The following is a 20,564-nucleotide window of genomic DNA, read 5'->3' as shown; positions in this document are numbered from 1 at the left end:
GACTGCGGGACCGCCTCAGGATCCGGAGTCGGGGCTGACAGGAGGCGGGGAGCCGGAACAGGAGCAGACAGCATGCGGGGAACCGGAACAGGAGCAGACAGGATGCGGGGAACCGGAACAGGAGCAGACAGGATGCGGGGAACCGGAACAGGAGCAGACAGGATGCGGGGAACCGGAACAGGAGCAGACAGGAAGCGGGGAACCGGAACAGGAGCAGACAGGATGCGGGGAGCCGGAATCGGGGGGCAGAGGATCCCCGGAGCTGCCCGAGTGGGGACCCGGGTCCGTGGCGCTGGCTGCGGGGGTACCCGGGTCCGAGGTGCTGGCCCCCCCTCATGGGACAGATCCCAGATGTCCCCACAGTCCACATCCAGGGCGGGCTGGGGGGGAACACGGGTCCTCGGAGCTGGCTGAGGGGGGGCACGGGTCCTCGGAGCTGGCTGAGGGGGGGCACGGGTCCTCGGAGCTGGCTGAGGGGGGGCACGGGTCCTCGGAGCTGGCTGAGGGGGGGCACGGGTCCTCGGAGCTGGCTGAGGAGGGGCACGGGTCCTCGGAGCTGGCTGAGGGGGGGCACGGGTCCTCGGAGCTGGCTGAGGGGGGTCCGGAACCATCACCGGAGGAGGGACTCCACCAGGAGCTGAGGCGTCCAGGACCACCGCTGGAGCCAGAACAGGGGGCGATGCGTCCAGGACCACCGCTGGAGCAGGAACAGGCTGGGGCTGGCGCTGACGCCGTCGCTTCCCCTGGGGCTGAGAACCCCTGGGCCCGCCTCGAGCCAGGCGTGTTCCCCAGAAGGGGGAAACAGGCTGGGATGCGTCCAGGACCACCTCGGGAACAGGAAGAGGTGCGTCCAGGGCCCCCACCGGAACAGGCTGGGGCTGGGGCTGACGCCGTCGCTTCCCCTGGGCCTGCAGGCTCCTGGGCCCACCCAGAGCCAGGCGTGTTCCCCAAAAGGGGTTCCAATACTCCTCCTGACGCAAAAACTCCATAAAGGTGAGGTAGTCTCCCGCTGGGTCCACCTGGTCGGTCCGTTCTGTCATGGTATGGTTTTTAAAGGACCCAAGTGCAGGGAGAGAGAGGGAGGCCAGAGGCAGGAGTTCTCAAAAACAAAAGGATTTAATCCAAAAAAGGCAAAACACAAGGCGCTGCAGAGCAGGATAAACAAAAACCAGGAACAGGGAAAACCGACGAGGAGACATGGAGGGAAGAACCAGGACCGACAGGGAACCAAGGAATGACAAGACAAGATATACTGAAGGGATAACGAGACATGACGAGACACAGGTGCAGACACAATCAGGGCAGATGGGACACAGGCGGGGCAAGACAGAAACTGAAAGTTACAAACACTGGGGGGAAGTGTCAAACCCTGACACTACACTGGATTTTTTGTGCCTTAGACATTCACTTAGCAGCTTATCTTTAGGTTCCATCTTTTTGATGTACCTCCTGGGTTTTTGTTTTTTGTAATTAGTGGCTCCCTTTTTCTGTTTTGTTTTGAGTCTCATGGTGCTAGACTTGGTATGAATTCCTCCAGGCATTGTGAGGATTCATTACGTTGTTATCAGTGGCTTCCACCTCTTCCTCTGGCCAGGTTACTATACCAGCAGGGTACCTTATTACCAGCAGGGCATACATACTGATGGGCCATTCAGCTGACTTAGCAGAGTATGCCTCACTCTTTTCAGGTACTTGGGTGTGACCAACTTACTTGCAGCCTCTTCACAGTTGCCATTTGCCTGTGGAATCCCCAGGAATTTGTGGTTGTGCTGAACATCCAATATGTTGCCCTCTGGTAGCTCAACCCACTCAGCAGTGATCATCTGTTTCCTCTTGGACACCATTCAGGTGCATCTATCCAGCCCAAATCACAGATATCTCTGCTATATATCCTCGTGAGGTGGATCAGTGACTCAATGTCTTGCTCACTCTTGGCATAGAGCTTAATGTCATCCATGTAGGTCAGGTGGCTGATTATCACTCCACTTCTGAATAGGTATCTATAGTCACTCTTTGTGTTGATATGGCTGAGATGGTTCAGGCCTATGGACAGTAGTGTGGACAGAGAATCCCCTTGGTATATGCTACACTTGATGGTCACCTATGCAATTGGCTTTAAGTTGGCCTCCAAATTAGTCTTCCACAGTCCCATCAAGTTCTTCATGAAGACTCTGTGTCCTGTTCTGTTCTGTTGTACAGTTACAAGCCATGCCAAGTGTGCCATTCAGTTGTAAGCTTTCTTGTAGTCAATTCAAGCCATGCACAGATTAGTTTGCCACATCTTGAAGGCTTTGGCAACTTCCCCGTTGACCAGAAGCTGGTGCTTGACTCCTCTGGTGTCCTTGCCATTTCCTTTCTGAGCTGCACACATTGGGAGCCACATGGCTACTTTTTTGGCCACTATGATATCTGAGAGGAGCTTCCATGTTGTGCAGAGGCAGGTAATTGGCCAGTAGTTGAATGGGGCTGGCCTTTTCTGGGGTCCTTTAGGACTTGCAGCCTTGGTTTAACAATTCTGGGTGGGTCCCATCTGTGGGCAGCTGGATCATTTGCACTGCTGTGTGCTCATGGGGTACTTTACTTTCAGTAAATGTGGCTCATACCTGAGATCCTTTCTTGGATATCTGCCATTTTGATGGTGACTGTGCGTGTATGTGTGTGTGTGTGTGTGTGTGTGTGTGTGTGTGTGTGTGTGTGTGTGTGTGTGTGTGTGTGTGTGTGTGTCATTTGACACCCATAATATATATATATATATATATATATATATATATATATATATATATATATTATGGGTGTCAAATGAACGCGTTGATTTGCGATGAATTAATTACAGGCATATTAAGTGCGTCCTTTTTTTTTTAAGTGGAGATTGATTGGCTGTCACTGTGTTTGGGCTTGTTTAGCAAATGATGGTAGGCTCCGAGTGTAGCTGGACAGGCATGGGGGGGAGGAACGGTGAGTAGCGGAGAAAAGAAGTGAAAATGGAGGAGCATGTGAAAGTTGTTGGTCCATGGAAACAGGAATTTATGATTTTTCTGTTCTTTGTGGAAAGGACTTTGCTTACAGAAGCAGCTCAAGTTTAGCCACATAAACGCAAAACACCCAATCGCCAGCTAACGTTAGCAGCAAAAATGTTAATTATTTATCGAGCCACAGCAACGCTCTACGCCAAGCTAAACTAGAGGAGAGCACCCTGCACATGCGCACATCTGTGACCGAGAGGCTAGCGAATGTTCTTGCCACGTGGATGTAAGTGGCTAGAACTGCATCTGTTCAAGTCTGGAAAAAACAAATAAATTACTTTATGAAGCCACTTTTTTAATGAATCGCTCAAATTTTTTTAATCGCTCAACTCATATATATATATATACAAATGTATGTATGTAGGTTTGTTGTTATGCATCACATTTAATGTTCACTGATCCTCTTCACTGACTGCATGTTTTCCAACAGCCAAAGCTGTCCACTGTGCACACAGACGCTATGCATGCAGCATGTCTAAATGAAAGGTGGTGATGAATAAATGATTAAAAAAAATATTCGCAGTTGCTGTTGATGAAACCGCTGATGCTGTGCATCCCCTGCCTGAAAAAGGATGTAATTTTATCTTCCATATGTGTGCCATATGTGGGGGAGTCCAACTGATTTTGGAAAATTTGCATTGACATCTATACGTTTTGTGACTCACATTGTTAAGAAAAATACCTTGGTTACATAGACAATACTGTCATTCTTACCAACACAGATTTCTGTGTGGTCGAACTTGCCTCTTGTGAGCTCAGTTTTTTTACTGTCACTCTTTCTGTAATATTGTTTTTCCTATCTTTAAGGGTAGAAGACATCCTTATGTTGTCAGTCCTAAAAAGCATTGCACTCTCTATGTCAACAGCCCCAAGTCCAAGAAACTGTTTGGCACATAACTGTTTCAAGCTTCAAATGAGTTTTTAAGTCTTGTGGCAATAACAGGACTCTCATCCAGTGCCTGCCCAAAAAGATCCACCAAGTGCTGCCAGCTTCTTACAGTATAATTCAGATGCTCAAAGTTCAAGGGGCTTCAGTTGCCTGCTCCTGAGACAAAACAAGTCAAGTCAGGTTGTGCTTGAGTACTGTCGTTTAGCTGGGGTGCACCGTTCAGGAGGCTACATAGCAATGGAAAAAGGTCATTGATTTATTCAAGTATTGCACAACTCAAACAACGGCAGTTTTGTTTTATAATTATGGCATGTCCCATTTCCCTTATTGTGCTGCAACAGTTTGACCCTCACCCATTTGGGAGATCCAGGTGAACTGTCCCCGCCACCCCTCCTCCTTCTCACACTGTGTGTTTTTTTGTACTCGTGCCGCCCTCCATGTTTCACGAATAAATAGCGGCTGCCCAGATCCCTCGTGCCTAAGACGGCCTATGAGAGTGGGTCCAAGACAGTGGAGCAAATTTTGCTTGAGCTCCAAAGCTTCTCATAAACAGAACAGTGTCTAATAACGTATTTGATTAGTTCATCAGTGTTTTTTGTAATCTTCTTGAGATCAAAATTTTCTTGAGAAAAAAAAAAATAACCTGGACACTGACCAGATGATGGTATAAAGAGAGTAATTTAATTCTCTAAGTGCTAAACTGAGGGTAATGATATTGTTAATGCATTTCAAAAGAGTAACTCTTGTCTGTAGTTCACATGATGAATCGGTTAGCAGACATGATGACACGGGTGTAATGTTTGTGATAGAAGACACAAACATAAGGTGGTTGAAAAAGAAATGATCACAACTGCAATACTTGAGGACATTTTAAAGTGTTATTTTACACAAAATAGAAATACATCATTGCTGATCTTTTTAGTATGTTATATTGATCAAATGCACAATAAAAGTTTCTGCAAAGGTAAAGATGAGCCCTTTCCCTTCAGTATTTTCAAAAATTGAAAGTAAAAGGATGTTCATTGTTTCAATCTGAAGTCTGTCTGCCAGGGCTCAGCTGCTGCATGTCAACATCCTAAACAAACCATGAAGTGGTTTGATCTTGGAGCACCTCTTTCACAGTGGCAGCATGTTTCACAAAAAGTCAATATTGGAACAGAGATGGGTTGTTATAATGCTAATAAGAACATTTCCAATATACACAGTAACAATCAGGCAGCTGAAGAGTGTGTTTGAGGAAGAGGTTAGGTGGCATGAGGACACCTGAATGATTTGATAATTGATCCCTTGGTTATTCACATATTGGATCATTTAATGTGTGGAAATAGGTGACAGGGTATTCTGTGCTTGGAGCTGTTGACTTCATTAAGAGCAGTAATGGTGTGTAATGATGTGATAAAGCTGTACCCTGTCAGAGTACAGCAGCAGGGTGCTGACGTCTGGCCCATTAACATAATGACAGGGCAAGTAGGATTGTCGGGGCATAGTCTGTCCATTTGATTGTCCAAGATTGGAGCCTGCTATTAGGTTGACGGACAATGATGTGTTTAGAGGTTAGTACTACTTGTTTCTGATTTCTGTTTGTGAAGTAGAAAGAGCATCAACTCGTATTTTAATGAGAAGCTATTCATTAATCACTTCATACTAAATGATGCAGAAGTTTCATTTTGTTTGACCTACAGTATAATAATAATATCCATCCACTTGTATTCTGTAGAAGCTTTTATTCTCAGCGGGGGATTGTTTTAATACTGACTTCACTGCACACATGCAGTATACATTATCAATTTGATAAGAAACTAATTGTTCATCAGGCAACTGACAGGGAAACCTGAAAGTGTACCAGAGAGAGAGGAGTGTGATAGAAATCTCTAGGGATTTTCACGAATGTGCCAATGCCGCTTGTCAACAGCTGACCTGATGTGAACTTTTCAGCTAACTGTTTCAATATCTGGCATCTGAAAACACTCCTACCCAGAAACAAGATCACACCATCTCTCATTAACAAGCACTGCAGTCCCTCCTTTACCCTTCCTGCTCTCCAGAGGCTTCTCTAGGAAAACTGTCTGAAATCCACATAGATGGGCCCTGAAGTGTGGAAAATGTGTTTGTCCTGCTCCACCATATCTTATCGTGTGCATGTCAGACTTTCAAATCTGCCACATCATGTACCATTCCCCTGAGGAAAGAAATGATTTAAATCGTTCTCCTCCTCTGTCTTAGAACTGCCTCTACCCTTCATCCTTGGAGTTTTCTCTTCAACCCTTCTAGATTTGGTGTCTTTGTCTGGTACTACTTGGGATTGGGTCAAATGGCACGTTTAGTTCTCCACTGTAATGTTTGATAACGGTTTTACAAAGAAATACCCAGCACCATTTAAGTAAGATCACAGGTATCCAGTCTGCGAGCAAGAGTTTGTACCCTTGTCCTTACACACATGAAATTCCTCTTTGTGATGCATGGAGATGCCAGTTTGCAAGCATGAAGACAGAATGAAAACCAAGATCAGTATAATTTACTGTTCTTCTTTATTGACATGCAATATTTTATCCACTGATATATCCTTTTTATGGATCTATTTCTACATACTGCAAACTGTTGTAATGGCTCTGCTAGGGCTGGGCGATATGACCTCAAAAATACGTATATCATGATAAATTGGGCAGTTTTACTTCGATAACGATAAATGTATGATAACCCTTAGCCAGCAACAAAAAATCTATTTTAAGATTGGCTGCTTTAACACCAGCTGCTCTGAGCTGAGAGCTCAGGGCACAGTAGCGTGCCGTGACTCGTTTGTAAGATGGGCCGTTGGAGTTACTGTGCGCTGAAGTTAATTTCTCAGCATGAGAAATGCCATGTGTGATGTGAGAGTGTGTGAACTTGAAATGCGCGAGTCTCACACTAGACAGCCCTGTTATGTCAGCCGCTTCTTCGTTTGAACCATCAGCCCTTTCCTTGGGTTTTCCTTCTCGTTCAGACTGGATGGGGGGAGACACGTGATTACACACAAATGCTGTACACCGTCTTCAAGGGGAATGAAACTAGCACACAGTCAAATACACAGAAAGACGTTTATCATCACGATTGCAATCTAGTGTTGCCAGTACTGACAATTCACGAGGATGGTAAACTAATAATTTCAAAATGATGTGAAAAGACATAGAATTAGTGATATTCACTTTCAGATGGGGTCTATTTTGCCTGTAGACATTAATTCTCGCCACGGACAGGACTTGCTCTACGTTGCTCAAGATTATTAACCTCCTGTGAGATGGAAATTAAAGTTTGTACTGCTGAATTCTTTGCTTTTTGAACTAAGATATGAGATTCAGTGCAGCAGCTGCAGACATGTGCAGAAGAAAGCCAAATAGTGTCTCTGTTTGTGAGTGTCAGATGGTTAAACTGTCTTTTATGAGCACACAAAGAATATATTATCAGAGCGATGCTCACACCACATCAGCCATTAAGCTGCTAGTGCATGTTTTGACCTAAAGCTTCCATCTGACCAGACAGCGATCAATCATAAGTTTGCTTATGTAACTTAGGACCAGCTCCAACTATATTTTTCATTATCTCCTTTTTTTTCTCTCACAGATAGTGTTGAAGAAAATATGCAAACTTCCTGTTTTGTTGGCAAATGTCAGGTGCAGCATTTACACTCGTAAGGTTTGCATGCAACGTAGCTTTGAGTTCATGTATTTGTAATGTTTAACATTATAATACTCTGCAACAGCTCATGGTATTGTAATAAAAGAAAAACAATATATTAATTTCAAATATGGGTTTTGCCTTTCTAGTTGTTTTGTTACATAATTTAGCAGTTACAATCTATTTTTGTATTTAGGCAGCTCATAATAACGTCCACCCTGAGTGATCTCATCACTAGTGGACAGCCTGCAGATGTAACAGATGCACCAAGGGGAGGCACTGAGGTCTCATCACTCCAACCACATTCAGATATGGTCTAAGCGATATGTGGCCACATTCTTTAAGCAGTGTAAGCACGAAGCAAAGGACCGCCTACACACCTATCAGCTGCTCTGAGTTTCACACGTTCACATGAAACAAATGCAAAAACAGACGAGCGTTCAACCTTTCAGAAAACCCTTGAACCTCTTGCAAATAATTGCTCTTCAGGTACATTTATTTCTTTCATTTCAAATGTTGACACCATAAAGAAGTTGTAAATGTTACGAGATACTGAAACCTTTGTCGTATTATTTGACATTAAGACAGTCTCTCTGGGAATGTGTGTATCTCCCTCCCAAGTGTGTTTCCTCTGTGATGTAATTATTCAAATGAGTCTTAAAATGTCCACAACTCTCAAGCTGCTTTAATGATAATGAAAAATGTTACATAACACCCCCAGTGTGCCACATAATTATCTAACATAGGAGTTATTTATCCAGCATTTGAAATCCAGCAAAATGTATATGCACAAAGTTTTCAAAACTATATGTATTCTACTTTTGTAAAATATACACAGAACAAAACAAAACACTGGCCAGTACTAAATCTCTACCAAACGTGTATGAACTAAAGATACATTTTAAAATATTTAACAGTTACTGAGGTCCATAACAGTTACAATAATACCTCAAAAATGACTCCATATAAATCACGAATATAACAATTTTTTTTCCAGGTTGGCAAATCTAATAAAATACAAAACAATCCCTCTTGCTATAAACACAAGACAACAGACCTAATGTCTTTGTGTAAACAAAACATCCCTTCAAATATCTATAGTTCACCCATGAGAGCATGGTCAGTTTACAGGAAGTGGTTTGAGCCCCTACATTCTTCACATAAGATCACTTGATCACTAATTGAGTCTTTGTCAGAAGCAAGTGTACATTTCATTAAGTTCATTATCCAATATGTTTTACTACTTGAACAAAAACCTTACCATTCTTTTCCAGCAACTAGATGTACTTTACTCTCTGTATCTGTTTCCAACAGAAGCTGTTTTCTTCTTTCCAGTTGTCACATTAACAGCATTAAAAACATAACCAAGCTTCCAAGAATCACTTACATTTACCAATTAACTGGGAAAGTTTCAGCACAATTTGTTGATCTTTCTGGTTTCACTTGAACATTTGTGATTTGTTTTGTTGCATTAAACTCCCAACCACACTTATCTTTTCTCTAACTTCTCTAAACTGTATAATATTTTCCACTGTGTATGAATTTCAGATTTTAATTGCACAACAATCTACATACTTATTTTCTTGAGTTTTGTTATGTGCAATTTGATGTTATTCTGGCATGAGGACACAATTACCTACGTATGATTGATAAACATCATTCGATGGCATTTCTAATTAGGTCTAGGGTTCATCAAAAGGCTAACTGGGGTTGACACAGCAGTGCTTTGACAGGCTTCAGTTGGAGCCAGTTGGAGAATCTCATTGGAGGGTTGACAAGTGACATCTTACATCAAGTTTGTGGAATAAATATAGTTTAACATAAAAATCCTCAAACGTTTGGACCACATTCAAAGTGTATTGTGCAAGTCTGTATTTATGCCTGGTAATACTGTAGTACTGAGATACAGCAGTATAATAACACTTCAAGTATGTTTCACACATCACAGTTGTTACTCTCATTCGAACTTTGAATGCATAAAGTGAGAAATGCGGTCTGAAATCAAGGTCACTTCAAGTTTATCTCCTGCGGTAAATGAGTATTTAAAATCTATGTCCAGGATTGTAACATGACCCAACACTCACTATGCAATCCAAAATGATTGATAAAAGCAGAGATATAATTGATCAGTAGCACTTTCATGTTAACATCACAGTCTAAATATCAAAAAAATATTGTGATACAAGTGCACATTAAAGCACAGTTCAATTCAGTTTTATTCATATAGCGTCTCTTACAATACAAGTTGTCTCTAGGATCTTTCCAGAGACCCAGAACATGACCCCGAGCAATTATTACATAAACAGTGGTGGGTAGAAACTCCCCTAATGGGAGAAAAACCTTAAGCCAAACAGTGGCAAGAAAAACTCCCCTTTAGGAGGGAAGAAACCTGGACCAGGACCATAAGGGAGGACCCTCCTGCTGGAGGGTTGTTATACCAAGCGTAATTCTGCACTGGGTGAACACTAATTCACAAGTACGACTTTTATCTAAAACTATATGCACCTTCAACTTGACACAACATCACATCTATGAGCAGACATAAGGTCGTTTAGCTGGATTGCACCTGCATGTTTCATGTTTCAGTGATGCTTGAAAGAATGTTAAATGCAGATAGAAGAGGTGAAATGAGGTAGATCGGTACCCTACTCATGGTGCTGAGTCTGTTTGGCAGCTCAAGTATCACAGAAAGATGTTGAAAGTACAGTTTCCAGTGGATGTAATACATTAGATAATTTAATTATATAAACTAAATCTTTGTAACCACCAATGGAGTACATGCCTCTTTAACATCTATCAGCATGTCTCCATATATACATATATATATATATGTGTGTGTGTGTATAAAATTTAGTGTGGATAATTAGTCACCTGTGCATCTATTGTTCAGAATGTTTTCTCAACCGAAAAGCCTCCTTGTGTCTATGCAACATTGCATAGCTACAATGGACTGAAACAAAATAGCTCTGAATCTGAATATTCATGATAATGATAATGCAGGTAACCGCTTGGCTCATCAGAAAAAGGCATGTTGCCATTGCTTTTTATTTTTACTGTTGTTTTGGGATCAATCAGTCAGACGTAATTAGTGGAAGAATGCATTGAACGCTGCATAGCATTAGCTCAAAACCACATGTTAATTAGGAGTTTGGGTTGTTTTAGATGGTGAAAAGTGTACATTTCCTATTCTGGTGTTTTTAGTATACTTTGTATACTTCAGGCTAAATACAGATTGCACATGTAATCCACTTAACAGCTGTTTAAGAGTATGCACTGCATATGCAACCACTGGCTCCCGGCTGCATAATACTTTTAAAGCTTTTTAATACCTGAAAATGAGCACCTTTGCTGACTGGGAAAGGGCAACTACAGCACCATCCAGCAAATATCACAGAGGTTAGTCTGTGCAGCAGTGTAAAATGCTGAATCCTGGTTTATTTCTAGATGATATGCAAAATATGTATAAGGTCAAGTGGAAATACTGAAACTTACCGTAACAAATTCATTAAATATTAAAAAGTTGATTCTGACAACTAAGACAATGACTAGATTCCTAATTTTAGGTAGATGTCCATTACAGTGACTACTTTTTTGTGGTTTTATTCCAGTGTATTCTTTAGTAACTTACTTTAAACTGACTCGTTAGGTATTGTACTAACATTTTTAGATAACACTGTAGCTACTTTACGGTCTGGTTATCTGGAGTCGTACTGTAGGTCACTCTGCTCTTTATTCAGACTATATTCAAGTAATTCCAGTTAATCAGACACAGATGTTGTTGCTTCTGTGCCATTTACTATAGCAGTTTCTAAAAGATGTGAAACAAAGTGTTTTGTAACAAGTACTGCAGAAGACGGGCGACTTTCGTTTACACACAACACATGCCCTCCTTCCAGCAGTGGCCCGACTTCTGGAGGGCACGTCGCTCATCTGCTCAACGAAGTAAGCAGGTAGGTGACCTAAACCTGGAGCGACGGGGGGTGTAGCAGCTGCCACATCAGGGGAGATGGTGGTAGGTGGTCCTACAGAGTCTTGAGTTGCCTCTGGGCTGCAAGAAGTTGAGGTGAGCAAAACAGTAGCTGGGGCAGCAGTTGGTTCCATGGACTCAGAGGGAGGCCGGACTGGAGGCACTTTGAGAGAAAAGGCAGAAAACATCAAGTTTGGACCTGACCTGCGTGGAGTAGACCCAATCTCAGCCAAAGACAAAATCAGTTGTTCCCTGAAGCTCTTTTGTTTAAGTGGGGGGCGATTTTGCAGTTTGCACATTTCTTTGTGGAGGATGAAGGCATTCACTGTGGCAATGTCGACAAAGTGGTAAAACAGGGTTTTGTACCATCTCTGGGTTTTATGAAGGACGTTGTAGTAGCCAATGAGAGCGTCTGATAAGTCCACACCCCCCATGTGCTTGTTGTAATCTCTAATGCAGCTTGGAATGGGCACGTGCTTCACTGTCCACTGTCCATTTGTGCTTTTCACTTTGCGCTTCGCCACGTCATTGCAGAAGGCTTTGTGCATGGTTGAGCACATTGTTACCTCTCGGGTGTCGAACCATTTGACAAACAACAACTCCCCTTTTCTGAGCCAACGAATGGTTCCCCTTGATGCTTTCTCTGGCGTATTGTTCATTTTAGTCCTGGGATAACCTGATACGTTTGGGCGAATAGTGCCACATGCCCAGATTTTCCTCTTAAGGAGGTCAAGAAAAAGAGTTGGGCTGGTGTAAAAGTTATCCACGTAGAGCTTGTATCCTTTGCCCAGGAAGGGAATCTTGAGAAGCCTCATGACGGCATCGTAGCTTAACCCCTTCCCGGTGGGTTCCCCGCCTTTTCCTCCATACACAAAAAAGTTAAGGGTGTACCCACATTTGGAGTCAGCTAAAACAAAGAGCTTAAAGCCCCACTTCGTGGGCTTGTTTCTGCAGTACTGCTTAAATCCAAACCGAGCTTTGCTTGCAACCATTCGTTCATCTATGGAGATATGCTGGTTTGGGTGAAAGAAAGTGTAGCAGGCCTGCAAAATCTGGTCATAAAGTGGCTTTATCTTGCAAAGTTTGTCGTACCCCACCGTCCCTTTTTTCTGCTCATTGGCTGCCTCTGCAACCGGATCGCTCATGTGAAGACTGGTGGAAATGGCTAGAAAACGTCTGCAAGGCATGACAGAGGCAGGAAATGGTAGGCAGAATAGCTTTGATCCTCTCCAAAACTCTTTCAGAGTTTTAAGTGGTACCATGCCCATGTAGAGGACGAGGCAGATGAAGGAGTACATATCTGCTGGTGTCACCGGAACCCAGCTCTCCTTCAGAACTTGGCATTTCTTCTCCCCATTGGCGTTGGTGTTCTTTACCAATGTACCTATTACTGTTGTAGAGAAGAAAAGCTGAAACAGCTCAAGTGGCGTGTAATTTGCTGTCCTGTTCAACTGTGGTCCAATATCGCGTTCAGGTCTGAACCGTGGCTGAGGAGGCTCAACATCTTCCTCATCAATATTATGCCAAATGTCTTTTTCATCCTCTGGTTCCACTGCGTGCAGTTTTCTACTTGGAGTTGTCTTCTGTGGAGTGGAGAGTCTCTTCCCCGTGTTGAGAGTGGAGGAGTCTTTTTTGGGCGTAGCTTCATAGAGGATCTTCCTTCTACATGAGCTCGGCTTCCACTTCCTTGATGCTGATTTCATAGGCGGAGATGCTGGAGAGGCATACACAGAGCGGCATTGCCTCCTCATTCTCTTTGCAGGTGTAAAAACACACTCCTCATCTGAATTCTCCTCATATTCCCTGTACACAAAGCACATAGGTAGAGATTAGTGTTATTTCAGGGAACAGTGTTTTGTAGAAATAAAATAGTTTTTTCTACCTAAATTGAGCTGTAATAAATAAAAAACCGGGTGAACAGCATTACTTAGAAGAGGAAGATGCATATACGATACATACGATCACAAAAGCTGACACTTTTTCCTTCATATATAGTAGCATATGCACATTTTTAAAGGGGTTTAAGCCTGATCAGTTAAAATGGAAGTAGAAAAAATAAATGATCGCATTAAAAATAAGATTAGTACAAACTAGGAAAGCTGTTTTCATTCTTTTAATATGCTCTCATACAATGTCCAAATGTTACTAACTGCTCTTTTAATCCATCTTTCAAAATAAATGTATAACACAGTCTGATTCTAGTGGATCTTGGTAGGTAAAGCTCATTCTAAGTCTTATCAGGCAAACGCAACCCCGGACAAGCAACAAATTACAGAGACAACTGAAGTCTCACTTGTCCTCCAGGCTCGACATTGTTCCAGTAGACTTGGTGGTTGTTCAGATGCTGTTTCGTGAACATCACTGGTGCTTGTGTGTTTTCTTTTTAGGCAGAAGAGGCTTTATTCTGACAACCAATCCAAACTAAACCATATGTGTTCAGTCTTCTGCTGTCATGGACTTTTGACATGCTCAGTGAGGCCTGTAAGGTCTGCAATGTTTTTTTGTTTTTGTTTTTTCTTCTTCTTCTTTCCCATGAGTGTTGCAGAGTCTGACCTTGGGGTAAAATTGCTGGTATATTCCAGGAAAGATTCAACTGGGAACATTTGCAACCATCTTGAATGCTTTCCACTTGGAGGCAGTTGTTCTCACTGTAGAATGTTGTGTGTTCAATTATTTGGCAGTAGTTTTAGAACACCTTCCCTACTGATGTGTAGTAACATTTACTTCTGTTTTTCCCTCTTGGCACTGAGTTTTAGCTGCACCAGATTCACATTAATGGTTCATCATCAGCTTGTCATCAGGGTCTTCACAAGTCTATTATTGACACAGTCGTTTCTATCCGGGTTTGTTGAAGCAGGCAAACATCTAAAAAAAAAAAAAAAGACCTGTAGGGACACTGGCCTTTAGGACCTACTTTGGACACCCCTTAGGGGAACACAGTTCTGTGAGGGCGCATTATTTTGCAAGTAAGAGCAATTCCATACTGTACAATGAACTGTACAAAGAGCTTTAAGGTCTTTGTTTTAGCTGACTCCAAATGTGGGTACACCCTTAACTTTTTTGTGTATGGAGGAAAAGGCGGGGAACCCACCGGGAAGGGGTTAAGTTACGATGCCGTCATGAGGCTTCTCAAGATTCCCTTCCTGGGCAAAGGATACAAGCTCTACTGTACATTAGGGCTGCACGATTCTGGACAAAATGAGAATCACGATTTTTTTGCTTAGAATTGAGATCACGATTCTCTCACGATTTTTTTCCAATATAAAATGTATTGCACTTATTACTTTAATTTTGCAACAGCTGAACAAAAATATAATAACAATAAACATCTCTTGTCTTCTTTACACAAACCTTTGAATAATTTAAACAATAATAACAATTTTGAACAATATTTGTTCCTCCCTGAGTTGAACACCCTTTCAGAAAGGGGACTTGTAACAGATCCTTTAGTTCTGAGGCAACAAATTATTCCTCTGGCTGCTTTTTGCTGTAACAGCTGACATTGAACATAAAAACAATAAACATCTCTCTTGTCTTTAAATAAATTTGACAATAACAATTTTAACAATATTTATGTGCAATATGTGTCAGGTGATGAGAAAGGTAGATGTTTCTCCAAATGTAATCCACAATCATTAACAAAATATAACAAACATGACAACATGATAGTTGACCATGACAGGACTACAACAACCTAGAAAATAGGCCTAGTCCTTTTTTTATGCAGCCATCCTTGAAAAAAAAAAAAAAAAAAAAAATTTTTTTTTTTTTAAAATCGTCGTCATTTGGAAATGAGATTGCGTTCAAGCATGAATCGAGATCGCAATTTTTTTAACGATTAATCGTGCAGCCCTACTGTACATACTGTATAAATATCATGTTTTAATATCAATGTTTTAAGAAGAGACACTGCTTTAAAGGGGACCTATTATGGCATCTAATTTTAAACAGGACTTGAATGTCTTAAAAACAAGCTTTTGATTTTTTTTGCTAAATAAATTAGAAATTCAGCCTCTGAGCCATGTCTTTATCATCCCAGTCTCTAACCTCATTATTTATGTGGGATTCTGAGTGGGCGGGGCTATGATAATGAGGCTCTGTGCTGATTGGCTGAAGCTCCAGCCGGCGGAGTTAGTTGTGGGCGTGGTTTCACGCATCGGAGGCCAACCTATGTAAATCGCGCACATCGTTACGTAACGACGGGCGCAGAATCTGAACGGCTCGTAGATCCACATCACACTGGACGGCTCATCCGGGCGGCTGTACAGACACTGCAGAATTTGGTTGCTTTCCTCCTTCTCTGAGTTGGCAGGCTGAGGGGAGACCACTTTATATATGTTAAAGCAAGAGAAAACGTGTTTTTCCATAATAGGTCCCCTTTAAGTTTTCCAAGAGCAGATTCAGGAAATGCCCGCTCCCCGTTTTCTAGTCTGTATTTACCTCCTGATCCCACCCATGCAAAGGCTTGTACCTGTTATGCACCCCTTTAGTGCGGATTCAGTAGGAATTTCCTCACTTCCCCTTAAAACCCCACCCCAGTCAACTTTTAGTTTTTTGTCTGGTTCTTGAAAAGACCTCCAAGTCAAGCCCATTTTCCTTTCTCCCCTTCTCAGTGGGGTGTTTGGTACGACTGCACTTCTTTGCAAAGGCAGAGGATCTTGGCAAAAATGGGAAGAGGATGAACGTCCTGGCTTGTCATTGGCCTTGGCACGGACCATCCCTCTCTCCAGCTATACTGTAGATATTCTTCTATATTAAATCTACACAACATATTTAAGTTGCATACCTTCTGCTGCGTTGCACGCTGCAGCCTGACACATGGATCTCCTGAGACTTGTCAGAACAGGTCGCAGAAATGGGGACTGCAGCAACTGTAAAGGTTTGCTTGGCATGCATCTTTTAAAACTACTGTATATACTGTATATCACCACGTGTACAGAGCATATGGACTTGCAAGGATAGTGCTTCCATATACCAGAGAACTGTCATTTGTAATAGGTTGTTACTGTATTCGTTCATAATGCAGTCACTTTATCATCACACTGCCAGGGTAGTCATACACGGTTTTCTCTTTTTTATGTGCCTCAGCCAAGCTAGTTTATTAGCTGTGCACACAACCTCCCCCAATGTCTTCTCTTTCTGTGTGTGGCAGTCCTTTTAACAAAGGTAGTCATTGTCCGACATCCAGAAGCCTATAAATTTCCCATGACATGTTCTCATGCATGTGGAGTCATGCCATAAAGCTGCTGGTTCTGTCGCTGCTGTTTAAAGCACACATAGACTCATGGTGCCAGAAATCCATACCACCTCCTATTTTGACAATCTCATTTCAAAACAGCCCAGAAAAAAAAAAAAACATTAATGGTGACGATGAGTGGGTCATGAGGGCTTAGCTTTCACCCAAAAGTAGAACTGCAGGTGCTATACATGAGCTATTTTACTGTTTTTTTTAGTTTTTTTTGTGGTGTAGGGGGGGGGGGGGGTCAGGCAATGTTTGTACAGGATAACTTATATTTTCTTAGTGATATCAGAGATTCTACTAGAGTGATGCACGAGTTATTTATGGACATATTTCAAGAAGTGAAAAAAATAACTTTTTCATACACAACTATGCATGATACACACAAGTTGTTTTCCACATTTCACTCTAAATAAGTCTGAAATTGGTTGCCATTTTCTGCAATTTTGAAAGTTTCAGGACAGGACTGTGTCATAGCAGCATAGTTATCTGTGTGCATCCGTGAGATAAGGCACCATTAACATGTCAGGTATTTTTTTTGTTGCAGGTGACCCAAAAGCAGACACTGCAATCTTCCTACTTTATGCAAAACAATCATAACTGATTTTATTGAAAATTGACTTCATCTCTGTGCTCTATATCTATCCATCATCTATACGGGCTTACTCACAGTTAATGTGTACTCTATATCAATCTCAATAAAGCTGCATACTTTATCTAATCAGGAAAATAAGGCTTGTCTCTATCTTACTGAGGATTACGTAGGGATTTATCTTTAGTTTCCCCTCAAATGACATGACTGCCAGTAACCATACATCCCTGTTAGTTGAGGGAGTTTATCACAGCATTTCTGAAAAGCTCAGAAGCTTTCAGGTGAGATTAGAAGATGTATGATTAATTTGTAAAAAAGCAGACGAATATTACATATGCGTGTTGAACATTAAAATGTCTGCAGAGAGTGAACCACGCAGCGGAGCTCTGCTGTGGATCCGATCTCTGCAGGACACCTATAACAAGAGGTTCAGTACAAGAGCTGCCAGGATCATCAGACTCATCTCATCCCCGTAGCCGCCTCGTCCAACTGCTGAAGTCGGGCGACCGTTCAGGAGTCTTGTGATCCCCTACCTCACCTTAGTTTCAATTATCTTGAGTTCCATTAGAAGTTGGGAACGCTTGTCAAAGTCTGTATGGCACAGAAAACATACAGCAGCACCACAGCAATGGTGAAAGCTGACGCCAGGGCTTATCTGTGCACCCGAAAACAGCTTGCACACGCAAGAAAATCCACAGATACTCTCACCAAAGAGGGTTTCTTCGGTCACATTTAAGGAGATCAAAGGTTAATAGAACCTCTCTTGACTGATTTAATACCAAAGATCTCCAATCTTCCAGTGTGGTAGAGTGACCGCCTCAGCGATGTGATATACACAATAAAACTTCAGTAAATGTTCAAATGGACAGTATTTCACAAATGTTTTCTGGTCTTGTGTAAAAAAAATAAAAATAAATAATGATAATTTAAACAAGAACTTTGAATAGCACTTTTCTCTTCTACTCTTTATTTATGGAGCCAGGGTCTTGTATAAAGACTGTGTTGTGTTTGCGGTTTTAAAAAAGCAAACAATATACTCACAAGATGAACAGCTAGCAGATGGAGGAGATATTCACTGAGCATTGCAAAAAGTTTTCTGGGTTAGAAATGGCTTAAAATAGTCTACTCAACCATGATATGTAAAAAGATAGATACAAAAAAGTAAGAGAAGTTTGTGGCAGCCTCCTTTTTTACTAAAAGTGCAATTTAATAGTAGCTCATTAATGCCACACATTTGGAAGTGGCTTGTCTTCCTTTACATTGCACATGGAATGTCTGTATCTATATCTGCAATGTTGTACAAGTCAGCTGTACAACTGCAGCTCTTGCAGAAAGAAGAAGTCGTGCCATCTGCCTCTATAGTGCTGGATCAATACTTATTTTTCAGGACAAAAGAGGGAAGTGTTGGAAGCAGATGCCACGCAGACCTGCAAAGTGCACTTCCCCCCCAACACTACCCTCAGCCATGTCTGGGGGGGACGATTCATTATTGTTCAGCCCTCCCAGGTTCTCAGAGGTCTCCTTGGTCTTATATAAATCAAATCTGCACCATACATGTATATATTGCATCATCAGTGACCCCGTGTTTAAGCTGCCATTCTTCCTTAGACAGGGAGGACATTATACAGATGTGTTCTTAGGTTTCATGTTCTTAACAAAAGAGATATACAGTAATATCATGTCCTTGGTGCATGCACACCTCAGATGACTTGCATCTTATAAAATTATGTTGTCATGCATTGGATTACTCTCAGTTGATACCGAGCAGGTAAATGTGAGAATAAACTTGGACGGTTCTGTTCCCACAGCCACTTTAAAATAGGCAGTGATCACTCTGCACAGTTTTAGTTATACTTGGAAACTTTTTTTTTTTGTATTAGGCTACAGTAGTTTATTTAGATTTTTTCTCCCTAATTTTACCAAAGCTTTTGCACATCTTTACATAGTTTGCAGAAGTAATTATTTAACTTACTATTTGATTTTTAAACAATTTTCGTTACCTTGTTTCTGTTCATTTCCATCATTATTTAATATTTGTTTGATTTTATTTGTTTATTCTATTTAATAATGTCTGTTTTGTAATTTTTTTTTAATTATTACACCAAGTGGACATAATACAAATACAAAATACAGACAGTGGACATACAGTACAAACAGCAACAAGACAACATCGAGTTTCAATGATATGTATCTAGGTGTGTGTGTGTGTGTGTGTGTGTGTGTGTGTGTGTGTGTGTGTGTGTGTGTGTGTGTGTGTGTGTGTAAATAATGTATGAACGTAAATAAATACATTAAGAATATTAATTTGAAAAATAAATAGATACTTGGAAACTTTTCAATGAGAATTATTTGAATAAATGTTTCAATTGTCCTCCATGTCATATGACTTATCAGTAATGCCTGCTGCTGTTTGCTGCGCGCAGCTGCGCGTAAAGATGCCGTCGGCTTTGTCCATCTGCACGTCAGCTGGACAAAAGGACCCACACACACACTTTAGCCGATTTATGGTTCCGCGTTACACCAACGCAGTCCCTACGCTGTACCCTTCTGCGTCGATTTAACGTAGAACCATAATTCAGGCACAAAGAGCTGTAGTCTGGACTCAGCTCCAAACACGGGCCGGTCCGGCCACCAGTCCACATTACAGTCAGCTATATCTGGGGCCGGTGCCGGGCCTGAACCCCCCCGGGAATCTGGACGGCTGCTCATCACCTCAGGGTTTCTAGGATCATATTTAGACCAGTGTATTCCCATCACTGCGGGAGCCGTGAACTTACTGAGCGGCTCCGGGACCCGGGCCCCTCGGGACGTAGTCCTCGTCGGAGGAGTTTGGATCAGATCCGTCCGAACCGCTCTCGCTGCCGTCCAATACCCGAGACTCGTCATCAGTCTCCGAGAGGAGCATGGCTGGAAGTGTGTAGTTGAGAGTTTGAGGGGTGCATTAGTCCTGGGAGCAGACCTCCCTGCGCTCTCAGCGCTGCAGAAGATTCAATTAAGTGTGGCCGGATGTCCCACTCCCCCCCTACCTAATATGGTCATATGGGGTGTGCGCAAAAACCAGGGACTGTTGCTGGAAGTTAAAGTTTGGTTTTTTTTTATTGGCTTTTTAATCTGGCTCTTTGATCAGAAGCTTGAAAAAGGCTCCTTTGTTCTCTATAATCTGCAGCACCTGTGGTTGTCTAAATACTTCTGGGCACTAAAGT

The 20,564-nt window shown here is 42.1% G+C and overlaps 2 protein-coding genes across 2 annotated transcripts in view; one reads left to right on the top strand and one right to left on the bottom strand.

The window, feature by feature from the left end:
- The window catches only part of LOC133458088 (protein kinase C-binding protein NELL1-like), a 362,160-nt gene that overhangs the window by 175,233 nt on the left and 166,363 nt on the right, over window positions 1–20,564 (top strand). The gene's annotated exons all lie outside the window — the stretch shown is intronic.
- LOC133458096 (piggyBac transposable element-derived protein 4-like) lies at window positions 8,233–20,288 on the bottom strand. Its single transcript, XM_061737643.1, has 2 exons — window positions 20,139–20,288; window positions 8,233–13,333 (listed from the first exon to the last, which is right to left on the bottom strand). The coding sequence occupies exons 1-2, from the start codon at window positions 20,264–20,266 to the stop codon at window positions 11,326–11,328; spliced, it is 2,136 nt and encodes a 711-aa protein (XP_061593627.1). The 5' UTR covers window positions 20,267–20,288; the 3' UTR covers window positions 8,233–11,325.

Source organism: Cololabis saira, chromosome 2 (assembly GCF_033807715.1).
Source record: "Cololabis saira isolate AMF1-May2022 chromosome 2, fColSai1.1, whole genome shotgun sequence".
Lineage (NCBI taxonomy): Eukaryota > Metazoa > Chordata > Actinopteri > Beloniformes > Belonidae > Cololabis > Cololabis saira.
This window is presented reverse-complemented; position numbering and strand designations above follow the sequence as displayed.